The sequence below is a fragment of the Pseudorca crassidens genome, chromosome 8 (assembly GCF_039906515.1).
Source record: "Pseudorca crassidens isolate mPseCra1 chromosome 8, mPseCra1.hap1, whole genome shotgun sequence".
In the NCBI taxonomy this organism is placed as follows: domain Eukaryota; kingdom Metazoa; phylum Chordata; class Mammalia; order Artiodactyla; family Delphinidae; genus Pseudorca; species Pseudorca crassidens.
Window position 1 is genome coordinate 47,159,561 of NC_090303.1, and position 15,292 is coordinate 47,174,852.

At 35.6% G+C, this 15,292-nt stretch overlaps 1 protein-coding gene across 4 annotated transcripts in view; it reads right to left on the bottom strand.

Annotated features, from left to right (window-relative positions):
• Positions 1-3,644: 3,644 nt before the first annotated feature.
• The window catches only part of SDHAF3 (succinate dehydrogenase complex assembly factor 3), an 82,890-nt gene continuing 71,242 nt past the window's right edge, over positions 3,645-15,292 (bottom strand). For all 4 annotated transcript variants that reach the window (XM_067746345.1, XM_067746342.1, XM_067746344.1 and 1 more), the window contains one exon: positions 3,645-3,881. In XM_067746345.1, coding sequence (XP_067602446.1) covers positions 3,850-3,881 — 32 coding nt within the window. In that variant the 3' untranslated portion in view covers positions 3,645-3,849. The remainder of the gene's footprint in view (positions 3,882-15,292) is intronic.

The following is a 15,292-nucleotide window of genomic DNA, read 5'->3' on the forward strand; positions in this document are numbered from 1 at the left end:
AAGTACTAACAAACAATTTAGCACCTACTGGACACTACACAGCTTCTCAAACACTGTAATCATACTGGAAATTTTCTGTCACTAATTTTTGTGTGGTATTTGCTTTTCTCACAGCAATTGCTAAAGCCCAGGTTTACAAAGATATGTCATCCAAAAGAATGTTGCAATACAACAGTGAAACTGAAATACCTCAAACTAGTAACTGTGTGGTGTCCAGAAAATATGGCTGTGATTTCCTGAAAAATTTGAAATATCCTGCAGCACCGCTGTGGTTCTCTGTGGTGCCCTGGGGCATCTCAGTTCATATTTTGGGAACCACAGCTCTATCCCCTATCCTTGCTTTACTTCTTCATAGTTCTAACCACCCTACCTATTTTATTTACGTATTTTGTTTCCCTCTTTTAGAATGTAAATTCCATAGGGATAGACATTTTGTCTTTGATAACTGCTGTATCCTAGTCTCTAAGATGATGCCTGGCATATTAAGGTTCTTTGGTATTTGTTGAAAGAATGCCCAGGTGCAGGAGTAAAAAACTCATCATATTAAGATGCAATGACAAAAGCACGGAATGCAGTAATTCATAATTTCAGAATTGGAGCTTTATTCAGTTTTGAATAAAGCAGGTTTAAGTGTAGCCAAGAAAATGGGTGGTTGGATTAGTGAAAGTGAATAATGAACCATCAAAGAACCATCTGGCTACTAGGTAAGTCAACCACATAGATTAGTACTAATGTCACCAAAATGATGGCAAGACATGAGATGAAGAGGTATGAGCCAGGTACCAAAGAACAAGAAAATGTATAACCAAAAAGAAAATACTACAAATGAAAGATTTCTTAAGTAAGGGTCACACAGTAATGGGGGTTCTATGTTCCACTGAGTTCTAAAGGATCCCCAACTCCCACATCACAAGACACAAAGAAGCAGTGTCCTCGCAGGTGTTAGGTTTCTATTAACCAAGAAGATGAAAAAGATAGTACTATAAAGAGTTTGAGGACGTAACGTATTCGTTCATGCTGAAACAGGGTTCCTGAATGCACTGGTAAGACTAACTTCAGGGCAAGAGCTTTATCTTATTCATTGTTTTATTCCTGGAGCCTGTTATAATGTAAAGACTAATTACTGATTGACGTATGGGAAAAGACTCACTGATCAGTCTATAGACTGATCAGAGAGGAATAGAAGAAAGGACTGAGGGACCCAGCAGCCATACACAGAGAAAGCACAAGACAGAAAAACAGAGCAAATATGAATTAATTTTTTGAAAAGCTGACATAAACACAATTGCATCTGAAAAATGATTAAGAATCTCAGAGTACAGGTCATGAAGAACCTAGAGGTAAGATGGGAATAAAGACACAGACCTACTAGAGAATGAACTTGAGGATATGGGGAAGGGTAAGCTGGGACAAAGTGAGAGAGTGGCATGGACATATATACACTACCAAATGTAAAATAGATAGCTAGTGGGAAGCAGCCGCATAGCACAAGGAGATCAGCTAGGTGCTTTGTGACCACCTACAGGGGTGGGATAGGGAGGGTGGGAGGGAGGGAGATGCAAGAGGGAAGAGATATGGGAACATATGTATATGTATAACTGATTCACTTTGTTATAAAGCAGAAACTAACATCATTGTAAAGCAATTATACTCCAATATAGGTGTTAAAAAAATCAAAGTACACATACATAATTATATATGCAAGTTGTTTTAGTGTACAATATTTTTTTTAATTCATAATCCCAGTCACATTCTAAAATGCTTTTTTTCTTTTCAGTGTATAAATTGACTTAAGTGTAAGAAAAAAATGATGAAAGTGTTTTTATCTCCCCATGAATTAGGCCATAAATGAGATTCTCAAAGTAACTACAAATTAAGGGGTCATCTGTTATTAACAAACACCAGAGAAATGTATTAAACATTGTAAAATCTAGTAGACAAATGGTAATATGTATAATACTGAATCCTAAAGCTTCTTTTTAACCTTTCATTGTAAATAAACAATGACTCAGGGAAAAGGGACATTTAAAAGAATAATCATATGTATTATTAAAGCAGAAGTGATGAAATTTTCAGGATAACAATGTATTTAAATAATAACCTTGCTGGACTTGAGCTCACCTCCTCACGCAAAAACTCCAAAATCACAATCAGCTGATTTTTCAGCAGAAACTCTGCAGGCCAGAGGGAGTGGCATGATATAATTAAAGTGATGAAAGGAAAAAACCTACAATCAAGAATAGCCAGCAAAACTCTCATTCAGATTGGATGGAGAAATCAAAAGCTTTACAGACAAGCAAAAGCTAAGAGAATTCAGCACCACCAAACTAGCTTCACAACAAATGCTAAAGGAACTTCTCCAGATTGAAAAGAAAAGGCTGCAAGTAGAAACAAAAAAATTCTGAATGGGAAAGCTCACCAGTAAAGGCAAACATACAGTAAAGGCAGGAAATCATCCACACACAAATATATCAAAACCAGCAATCATGAAGAGAGTTACTAATGCAGGATATTGGAAATGCATTTGAAATTGAGACCAGCAACTTAAAACAATCTTGTGTGTGTATATATATATATATATATAGACTACTAAATCAAAACCGCATGGTAACCACAAACCAAAACTACGATGCACACAAAAAAGAAAAAGCAATCCAAACACAACACTAGAGAAGAGCACAACAGAGGAAGGGGGGGAAAAAAAAGGGCCTTCCCTGGTGGCAAAGTGGTTAAGAATCTGCCTGCCAAAGCAGGGGTCACACAGATTCGATCCCTAGTCTGGGACATGCCACAGAGCAACTGAGCCCATGTGCCACAACTACTGAGCCTGTGCTGTAGAGCCTGCAAGGCACAACTACTGAAGCCTAGAGCCCGTGCTCTGCAACAAGAGAAGTCACTGCAATGAGAAGCCCATGCACTGCAACGAAGGGTAGCCCCCAGTCACTGCAACTAGAGAAAGCCCACACACAGCAACAAAGACCCAACACAGCCAATAAATAAATAAATAAAATGAGGAAAAGAAAAAAGACCTACAAAAACAAATCCAAAACAATTAATAAAATGGCAGTAAGAACATGCATATCAATAATTTCCTTAAATGTAAATGGATTAAATGCTCCAACCAAAAGACACAGACTGGCTGGATATGAAAACAAGACCCTTATATATGCTGTCTACAAGAGACCCACCTTCAGATCCAGGGACACTTACAGATTGAAAGTGAGGGGATGGAAAAAGATATTCCATGCAAATGGAAATTAAATAATAACCTCAGAATTCTACATCTATCAATCAATCATTATCATAATAAATATACTTATAAAGCTAAAGCCATGAAGCTAATGGTTGAACAAGAATAGCATTAAAACGAATTTATACATAAAAAAATTTTTGGCAAAATTTCACAAGCTTGTCCATTTTAGAGCCATTCTTTCTTGTTCAATCCAAAAAACAAATCCTATCCAGCAAGTGCTGTTACTTCAATAATGTAAAGTTTCATCCACTTATGATCCTGATCTGTATATTACAAAGAGCACTCATCCCCAGATAAAAGAATATTTCATTAACACCAGGCATTCTCAAAGCCTAAAAGCTTAAGAAATAAATTTTTAAAACCAATGACAGTTAAAATAAGGGGCTCTGAATTTGAAATGCTTTGTTAAACTTTATTGTATAGACTAAAATTTTGGTTTCCTGGACTCAGTAATACTAAACTGCCTATTGGGTTTAGTGGCTTCTTGCATCAGCTCCTGCAACTGTCCAATTTGTTCATCACGAAAGTCATTAAGTCTTTCTTCTGGTAGGGAGATTCCAAAACATGCTTTTTCAGTTGAATTGCATCTGTTTTCATTAGCTTGTTGCCATAGCACCGCTGCATATGCCTAGTAAAAAGAAAAAAAAATTGAAGGTTATAGATATTAAAATCAGATCTGTATTCATTCATTTAATGTTGAAGAACTTAAAGAATCCTATCACTGAGTCTTGTGCATTTGGCAAATAAGACACGAACAATATAGAGCGGTGTCTTTACTATTCAGTGATAGTTTCAAATACATATATCTTATTTTTAGCATTTTAAGAGTTTTATTACCAAAGTCCTGAATCTGGAAATCTAGAAGGTTCAAGGCAGGTAGGAGTGGTCCTTGAATGGGCTTCAGGAGCATGCATAAACCACCCAAAAATCATACACAAAATTGTATGTACACAAACATGCACGTAGTTCTGGGGCCATAACTTTCATCAGATTTTCAAAGGGGGAGTCATGGGTCTTATAGGCTTAAAAGTGGGTCTCAAAATTCTTTAGGTTCATTCCCCTGTCTTCAGTTTAAAAACGAATTTAAATCACACTTAGAAAAAATTTTCAAACCTTTAAGCTTTCAATATTTAACAACCATCTTTGCCAGAAAAAAATTCTGCATTTTTCACACTAATTTTTCTCTCATTCTTTTAATCAGGCAGGAAGTACTGCTGTATTTCAGTTCATGAAGTTAAATTATGTGCACCCTCTGGGTAAGTAACAAATTAGTTAACTCTGGATAATGCTGCTATTGTATCTGGTTTAAGATAATTAAATTGCTTATAACTGTTAGATACCAGCATCACCAAAGAAACTTTAATTTCAGATATTCCAAACCTTTATTTGAATTGGAAATAATATCTTTGTCACATTTTACAGAAACCCATTTCATATAATACTAAAAAACTGCACATACCCTAGGGCTTTATAAATTCCACTTCTAAGTATATGCCCCAGAGCATAGTTTCTCAACCTCAGTACTATTAACAAAGTGTATAATTTGGATAATACTTTGTAATAGGGTGGGTGGGAATCTGTTTTTGCATTGTAGGATGCTTAATAGTGTCCCTGGTCTCTACCCACTAGATGCCTGCAGCACCCCTCCTCTTAGTCTTGATAATCAAAAATGTCTCCAAAGACTGCCAAATGTTTCCTTGCAAGCAAAACTGCCCAGGTTGTGAACTACTGTCCTAAAGACACTTTACAACATGTGGACAAGAGGCATTCAAAGAATGTTCATTGTGGCATTCCTTATAAAAGCAAAACATTGTTTATTAATAAAGTGTTTAGACACTTCTTTATAATCCATTAAGTAATTATATGTCTGTATTAACATGAATAAATCTCTAAAATAATCAGAATCCAAAAAGCAAGTTAAAAAAATTTATACATTTGTAGAAGTAGAAAAACCAATACTCAAATTCATATGAAAATGTGAGAGGCCTTGAAGAGCCAAAACAATCTTGAAAAAGAAACAAAGTTGGAGCATACACAGTTCCCAATTTCAAAACTTACTGGCTTTAGGGTAGATATATAGAGAATAATGGAATAGAACTGAGCATCCAGAAATAAACCCTTACATATATGGCCAACTGACTTTTGACAATGGTGTCAAGTCCATCAATGGAAAGAATATCTCTTCAACAGATACTGCTGGGAAAATTGGATTTCCACATGCAAAAGAGTAAAGTTGCATCCCTACCTCCCACCATATACAGAAATTAACACAAAATGGATGAAAAACAAACATAAGAGCTAAAACCATAAAACTCCTGGAAGAAAACAGGGGTAAATTTTCATGACTTTGGATTTGGCAACAAGTCTAAGATATGACACCAAAGGCATAAGCAACAAAAGAAAAACTAGATAAATTGGATTTCATCAAAATCAAAAACTTTTGTGCATCGGAAGACACTCAGAGTGAAAAGAAACTGCAGAATGGGAAAAAATATTTGCAAACTATGTCTGATAAGCATTTAATAACCAGAATATGTCAAGACAATAAAAAGACAACTCAAAAAATGGGCAAAAGACTTGAGTAGACATTTCTCCAAAGATATATAAACCATCAACAAGGACATGAAAAGATACTCAACATAATTAGTCATTAGAGAAATGAAAATCCAAATCACAATGAGATACCACTTAATACCCACTAGGATGACTATAATAATAGACAATAAATAAAAGGAAAATAACACATATGGGTGAGAATTTTTAGAAACTGGAAACTTGTACATTGCTAGTGGGAATATAAAATGGTATAGCCACTGTGGAAAACAGTTTGGCAGTTCCTCAAGAAGTTAAAGAATTACCGTCTGATCCAGCAACTCCACTTACAGGTATATACCCCAAATAAATCAAAGTAGGAACTCAAACAGATACTTGTACATCCATGTTCATAACAGCATTCATTATTCACAACAGCAAATATGTGGAAACATATCCATCAACAGATGAATAGATAAATAAAATGTGGCGTGAACATACAATGGAATATTATTCACACTTAAAAAGAATTCTGATACATTCTACAACACAGATGAAACTTGAAAACATTATGCTAAAACTGAAATAAGCCAGACACAAAAAAACAAATATTGCAGGATTCCACTCATGTGAAATATGTAGAACAGGCAAACTTATAGAGACAGAAGTGTAATAGAGGACACCAGGGGCTGGGGGAGAGGGAGTGGGGATGTACTGCTTTTGGGGCACAGAGTTTGTTTGGGTAAGAAAATGTTTTGGGTATAGACAGTGGTAACCGATGAACAAGACTGTAAATGCAATCAATGCCCCTGAGTGGTACACTTAAAAATGGCTAAAGTGGGGCTTCCCTGGTGGCGCAGTGGTTGAGAGTCCACCTGCCAATGCAGGGGACACGGGTTTGTGCCCCGGTCTGGGAAGATCCCACACGCCACGGAGCAGCTAGGCCCGTGAGCCATGGCCGCTGAGCCTGCGCGTCCGGAGCCTGTGCTCCGCAACGGGAGAGGCCACAACAGTGAGAGGCACGCGTACCGCAAAAAAAAAAAAAAGAAAAAGAAAAAAAAGGCTAAAGTGGTAAATTTTATGTTATATGTATTTTTACCACATTAAAAAAAAAGCTATGCAAGGAGTTCTACTCCCATTAATAGTGCAGTACCTTCTATCAAACCAACCCTCCTGCAGATAACATAAAGTCTACACAAAATATAATCAAACAACAATCCCAAGACACTGGAGAGCAACCAAATCAGAAAGTAGAAAGGAGCTAACAGAATGGTGAATGGCAGGGAACACAGGGTTAGACTGCCGCTCTTATGGCATTTTTTCCGAGGGAAGATGCCAGTTGGTGCTGCAAGGTTACTGAGGACTCAGAGCACAGTGTGGGAGAACAGCAGCAGCTGGAAAGTAAGAAAGGGAAATCTCAGAAAAAGAACTACAAAAGGGGAACCCCAAATTCTGCAAATAAACTCTGCCAAAATCTCTGGCTAACCCCTTAACTAAGCATGCTCATGACAGACTAAAGCCCAGCTAAGGCAAAAAGAACTAAATAGACACTTTTTGTCAAGGGGGACACAGAGTTTGGAATATGAGTTCTGCCAAGTTAACTGCTTGATAAAACAAAAATCAATACACTTTGGAAGAACACAGTGGAATAATGTCTCTACAATGTGTCTATCATTCACAGTGTCCAGAAAAAAATCCAAAATTACAAGAATCATGAAGAAACAGAAAATGTGACCCATAATCAAGAGAAAAGGCAATGCCTGAAATGGTTCAGACATTAAAACTAGCAGCAAAGGATTCTGAAGCAGCTATTATTTATGTTCAAATACATAAAAGAAAATGTCATAATAAATGCATAGATGAGAAATCTCAGCAGAAAATAAGAAACTGTAAGAACCAAAAGAAAACTCTAGAACTCTAAAATACAGTTATCTGAAATTTAAAAATCCTCATTGACTGGGTTTAACAGCATACTAGAGATGAGAAAAGGAAGATTCAATGAACTTGAAAGTATGTCAGTAGAAATTATCCAACCTGAAAGTGAAAAACTATTAAAGAATGAACTTAATCTATATTCCTGTTTTTCTGCCAGTACCATACTGTCTTGATTACAGTAGCTTTGAAGGGAAGGCAGGGAGCCTGATTCTGAAGTCAGGGAGCCTGATTCCTCCAGCTCCATTTTTCTTTCTCAAGATTGCTTTGGCTATTCGGGGTCTTTTATGTTTACATACGAATTGTGTGATTTTTTTGTTCTAGTTCTGTGAAAAATGCCAGTGGTAGTTTGAAAGGGATTGCACTGAATCTGTAGATTGCTTTGGGTAGTAGAGTCATTTTCACAATGTTGATTCTTCCAGGAACATGGTATATCTCTCCATCTATTTGTATCATCTTTAATTTCTTTCATCAGTGTCTTAAAATTTTCTGCATACAGATCTTTTGTCTCCTTAGGTAGGTTTATTCCTAGATATTTTATTCTTTTTGTTGCAATGGTAAATGGGAGTGTTTCCTTAATTTCTCTTTCAGATTTTTCATCATTAGTGTATAGGGATGCAAGAGATTTCTGTGCATTAATTTTGTATCCTGCTACTTTACCAAATTCATTGATTAGCTCTAGTAGTTTTCTGGTAGCATCTTTAGGATTCTCTATGTATAGTATCATGTCATCTGCCAACAGTGACAGCTTTACTTCTTCTTTTCTGATTTGGTTTCCTTTTATTTCTTTTTCTTCTCTGATTGCTGTAGCTAAAACTTCCAAAACTGTTAAATATTAGTGGTGAGAGTGGGCAACCTTGTCTTCTTCCTGACCTTAGTGGAAATGGTTTCAGTTTTTCACCATTAAGGATGATGTTGGCTGTGGGTTTGTCATATATGGCCTTTATTATGTTGAGGAAAGTTCCCTCTATGCCTACTTTCTGCAGGGTTTTTATCATAAATGAGTGTTGAATTTTGTGGAAAACTTTTGCTGCATCTATTGATATGATCATATGGTTTTTCTCCTTCAATTTGTTAAGATGGTGTATCACGTTGATTGATTTGCATATATGGAAGAATCCTTGCATTCCTGGGATAAACCCCACTTGATCATGGTGTATGATCCTTTTAATGTGCTGTTGGATTCTGTTTGCTAGTATTTTGTTGAGGATTTTTGCATCTATGTTCATCAGTGATATGGTAATCAAGACAGTATGGTACTGGCACAAAAATAGAAATATAGATCAATGGAACAGGAGAGAAAGCCCAGAGATAAACCCACACACATATCGTCACCTTATCTTTGATAAAGAAGGCAAGAATATACAATGGAGAAAAGAAAGCCTCTTCAATAAGTGGTGCTGGGAAAACTGGACAGCTACATGTAAAAGAAGGAAATTAGAACACTCCCTAAAACCATACACAAAAATAAACTCAAAATGGATTAAAGACCTAAATATAAGACCAGACACTATAAAACTCTTAGAGGAAAACATAGGAAGAACACTCTTTGACATAAATCATAGCAAGATCTTTTCTGACCTACCTCCTAGAGTAATGAAAATAAAAACAAAAATAAACAAATGGGACCTAATGAAACTTAAAAGCTTTTGCACAGCAAAGGAAACCATAAACAAGACCAAAAGACAACCCTCAGAATGGGAGAAAGTATTTGCAAATGAAGCAACTGACAAAGGATTAATCTCCAAAACATACAAGCAACTCATGCAGCTCAATAACAAAAAAACAACCCAATCCAAAAATGGGCAGAAGACCTAAATAGACATTTCTCCAAAGAAGATATACAGATTGCCAACAAACACATGAAAGGATACTCAACATCACTGATCATTAGAGAAATGCAAATCAAAACTATAATAAGATATCACCTCACACTGGTCAGAATGGCCATCATCAAAAAATCTACAAACAATAAATGCTGGAGAGGGTGTGGAGAAAAGGGAACACTCTTGCACTGTTGATGGGAATGTAAATTGATACAGCCACTATTGAGAACAGTATGGAGGTTCCTTAAAAAACTACAAATAGAACTACCATATGACCCAGCAATCCCACTACAGGGCATATACCTTGAGAAAACCATAATTCAAAGAGTCATGTTCCACAATGTTCATTGCAGCTCTATTTACAATAGCCAGGACATGGAAGCAACCTAAGTGTCCATCAACAGATGAATGGATAAAGAAGATATGGCACATATATACAATGGAATATTACTCAGCCATAAAAAGAAACGAAATTGAGTTATTTGTAGTGAGGTGGATGGACCTAGTGTGAAGAGTGAAGTAAGTCAGAAAGAGAAAAACAAATACTGTATGCTAACACATATATATGGAATCTAAAAAAAGAAAAAAAATTGGTCAGAAGAACCTAGGGGCAAGACAGGAATAAAGATGCAGACCTACTAGAGAATGGACTTGAGGATATTGGGAGGGGGAAGGGTAAGCTGGGAGAAAGTGAGAGTGGCATGGACATATATACACTACCAAACGTAAAATAGATAGCTAGTGGGAAGCAGCTGCATAGCATATGGAGATCAGCTCAGTGCTTTGTGACCACCTAGAGGGGTGGGATAGGGAGGGTGGGAGGGAGGGAGATGCCAGAGGGAAGAGATATGTGGACATATGTATATGTATAGTTGATTCACTTTGTTATAAAACAGAAACTAACATACCACTGTAAAGCAATTATACTTTAATAAAGATGTTTAAAAAAATGAACTTAAGATCAGTTATCTGTGGGACAATGTCAAAACTGTGTTTAAATGGAATCCCAGAAGACAATGAGGCAAAAATTCTTTTTGAAAAATAAATGTACAGGTTCAAAAAGATTAGCAAGCTCCAAGCAAGATAAATACAAAATGAAGCCACACCTAGGCATACAGGTAGTCAGATTGTTGAAAAGGACCCATAAAGTAAAAATCCTAAAAGAAACTTACATAGTATGACCATATGTATAGAAAATATATATTCTTTAGAGTTATATACATATGTTCAAAATGTATGAAAACAAGCGTGGAAACAACAGACACCAATGTCAGGATACTGATTTCCCCCTTCCTTGTTTTTCGAGGCAAAGACTGGGGTAAAGTTTTAGCTGTACTTTTAGTATTCTATTTGCTTTTTAAAAGACTGATTTAAGCAAATACTGTAAAATGTCAGTATGTGTTAAATCTGGGTGGTGGATATATGAATGTACTATATACAATTTTCTTCTTCCTATATTTTGGAAATTTTCATAATTTTACACTTAAAAATTTAAGTATACAAAATTCTAGAACATTTCACTGGGGTATAATTTATAATAATTAAGGTAACAATCTAATGCTTATCTTAAATTCTTATGTTTCTTGAGAAAACTAGAAATGCATTTCACACAGAAGTGTGAGGAGGAGGTCCCAGTTCAAGATGACAACAAAGAAGGCTCCTGAACTCTTCTCTTCCCACAAACACACCAAATCTACAGCTATACATAGAACAATTTTCCTCTGAAAAAAATCCAGAAACTAGCTGCACGACTCTTACATATTGGGTAAATAAAAAAAAAATCCACACTGAAAAAGGTAACAGAGGCTGAGACACAATCTCCCCATAAACCCCAACCCAGCACTGAGGATCTGCAAATAGGTGGGCACCATCCTGGCATGCTCCCATTACCCTGCCACAGGTTGTCAGTATCTCTACGAAAGAAGCTTGTAAGGCTGGTCTAATAGTGATGAACTCTTTCAGCTTTTGCTTCTCTGTCAATAGTAAGTCCGTATCTATCAACAGTTATTTTAAATGTCATGAACTAAATTATTCAATCGAAAGACACAGAGTAGCTGAATGGATTAAAAAAACAGACATAACTACATGCTGCCTACAAGAGACTCAATTCAGCTTTAAGGACACAAACAGACACATGGAAAAAGATATTCCATGCAAGTGGAAACCAAAAGAAAGCTGGGGTAGCTATACTTACATCAGATAAAAGAGACTAAGACAAAGACAAAAAGAGATACAAGGAAGGTCACTGTATAACGAAAAGGGGGTCCATCCAAAAAAGAATGACATTTTTAATATGTATGCAGCAAATATTAACAGATCTAACGAGAGAGACAGGAACTACAATAATAGTAGGGGGCTTTAATACCATACTTTCATCAATGTACAAATAATCCAGACAGAAAATCAGTAAGAAAACATTCAAGTCCATCTCGTGTAACATGCACTTTAACAAACATTTACAGAACATTTCATTCAAAAGCAGCATAGTACACATTCTTCTTAAGCACACATGACACATTCTGCAGGATAGACCTTATGTTAGGACACAGGTTAAGAAGACCGAAATCACATCAAGCATCTCTTCCAACCACAATGGTATTATTACACTAGAAATCAATTCCAGAAAGAAAACTGGAAAATTCATAAATATGTGGTGATTAAATACCATGAAATTGAACAACCAATAGGTCAAAGAAGAAATCAAAAGAGAAATCAAAAAATATCTTGAGACAAACAAAAATGGAAATACAACACACCAAAACGTATAGGATGCAGCAAAAGCAGTTCTAAGAGGGAAGTTCATAGTGATAAATGACTACATTAAGAAAAAAGAAACACCTCAATAAAAAACCTAACTATATACCTGAAGGAACAAGAAAAAGAAAAACCTAAGCCTAAAGTTAGTAGAAGGAAGAAAATAACAAAGATCAGAGCAGAAATAAATAAAATAAAGACAAGAAAGGACAATACAAAAGTTCAATGAAACTAAGCTGATTTTTTGAAAAGATAAACCAAGTACACATACCTTTAGCTAGATTCACTAAGGAAAAAAGACTCAAATGATATTAGACATGAAAGAGAACAATACAACTGTTCCCACAGAAATGGAAAGGATCATCAGAGACTACAATGAACAATTATCCATTAACAATTCAGACAACCTACAAGAAATGGATAAACTGCTAGAAACATAAAACCTACTAAATAAGACTGAATCATGAACAAATAGAAAATCTGAACAGACCAATTAGAAACAAGGTGATTGAATCAGTAATCACAAACCTCCCAAAAAACGTAAGTCCAAATGGATTTACTGATAAATTCAACCAAACATTTTAAGAATTAATACCAATCCCTTTCAAACCCTTCCAAAAGACAGAAGAGAAGAGAATACTTCCAAACTCATTTTACAAGACCAGCACTATTACTCTGAGACTGAAACTAGACAAAACAAACAAGAAAAGAAAATTACAGGCCAATATTCCTCATAAACATGAATGCAAAAATTCTCAACAAAACATTAGCAAGCCCAATATAACAATACACAAAAAGGTTCATACACCATGATCAAATGTGATTTATCCCTGGGATGACGTGGTTCAACATCAGCAAAACAATGTGATACACCACATTAACAAAACTAAGGATAAAAATCATATGATCATCTGAATAGATGCCAAAAAAGCATTTGACAAAATTCAAATTCAATTATGAAAACTCTCAACTGGGTACAGAGGGAACATGCCTCAACATAATAAAGGCCATATATGACAAGCCCACAGTTAATATCATACTCAGTGATGAAAAACTGAAAGCTTGTCCTCTAAGATCAGCAATGATAGAAGGAAGTCCACTATTGCCCCTTTTATTCAACATACTACTAGAAGTCCTAGCCAGAGCAATCAGAACAAAAAGGAAAAAAAAAGAAAAGGCATCCAAATAAAATAAAGTAGTAAAGCTGTCATTATTTGTAAACGACTTACATATAAAACCTTAAAGACTCCAAGAATTAGGTAAAATTACAGGATACAAAATCCATATACAAAAATTAGCTGTATTTTTATACACTAGTAACAAACTATTAGAAAAATTAAGACAATCCCATTTACAACTGGATCAAAAAGAATAAAATACTTAGGAATAAATTTAACCAAGGAGCTGAAAGACCTGTATACTGAAAACTGTAAGACATGGATGAAAGAAATGGAAGAAGACACAAATGAAGAGACACTCCATGCTCACAGACTAGAATATTGTTAAAATCCATACTACCCAGGGCAATCTATGTATCCAACGTAACCCCTATCAAGATTCCAATGGCATTTTACAGTAAACAATACTAATATTTGTATGGAACCACAAAATAGCCAAAGCAATCTTGAGAAAGAAGAACAAAGCAAGAGGCATTACACTTCCTGCTTTCAAACTATATTACATAGCTTTAATAATCAAAACAGTATGGTATTGCAATAAAAAACAGAAACAGATCAATGGAACAGAAATAGCCCAGGAGTAAATCCGTGCATATGTGGTCAACTAATTTATGACAAAAGAGCCACAACTATACAATGGAGAAAGGACAGTCTCTTCCTGGATAAAGAAAATGTGGTATATGTGATTTTATATATATAATACCATATATAATACGATATATATACACGCACACACACAAAGGAATATCATTAAGCTATTTGCAACATGGGGGCATTGTGCTAAGTGAAATAAGTCAGATAGAAAAACACAAATATAGTATAATCTCACTTATATGAGGAATCTTAAAAGAAAAACCTCACAGATTCAGAGAACAAATTGGTAGTTACTAGAGGGAGGGAGCTGGGCAGAGAAGGGAGGAAATGGGTGAAGGTAGTCAAAAGGTACAAACTTCCAGTTATAAGATAAATAAGTCCTTGGCATGTAATGTATACATGGTAACCAGTTAACAATACTGTATTGTATATTTGAAAGTTGTTAAAGAGTAAATCATAAAAATTTTCGTCACTAGAAAAAATGTAAATGTGTGGTGATGGATGTTAACCAACTTATTCTGGTAGTCATTTCACAATATATACATACATTAAATCATTATGTTGTAGACCTAAAACTAATACAATGTTATACAATCATCCCTTGGTATCCACAGGGTATTGGTTGCAGGACCCCCTGTGGATACCAAAATCCAAGGATGCTCAAGTCCCTTACATAAAATGGTGTAGTACAGTCGGCCCTCTGTATTAGTAATTGCGGAACTCACAGATACAGAGGGCCAACTACATGTCAATTATATCTCGATTTTTAAAAATCTGATAATTCAAGCCCATATTGGTTTGATAAAATGCCAAAAAAAAAAAAAGATCTAAGGGGAATGATCAGTGAACATTTTGAGTGTAAAGACTGTCACAGCAGGGAAAAAGAACACACTTCCCCCCTTCTGTCACCCTCTATTGCCTACCAGTCTGCCCCATGCACTTTCAACATTCCTCTATTGACAGGATACAAGAAAAATGTAAAACAAACAAACAACCCAACAACTTTAAGACAATTTGTATGTGTCCAGATATAGGGAGAAGCAGCAATAAAATATTAATTTTCTGACTAGATCCCCTACCATGAAAACCACCCTAGAGGGAGAAAGACAGAGAATAGAAAAACATCTCATATGAGCTACAGCACCCTTTGGTTTCAAGCTTGTCATGCTAGCCTCTAAGAATAAAGCTATCTCAGAATTTTCCTCAAATTAGAAGCCTCCTAT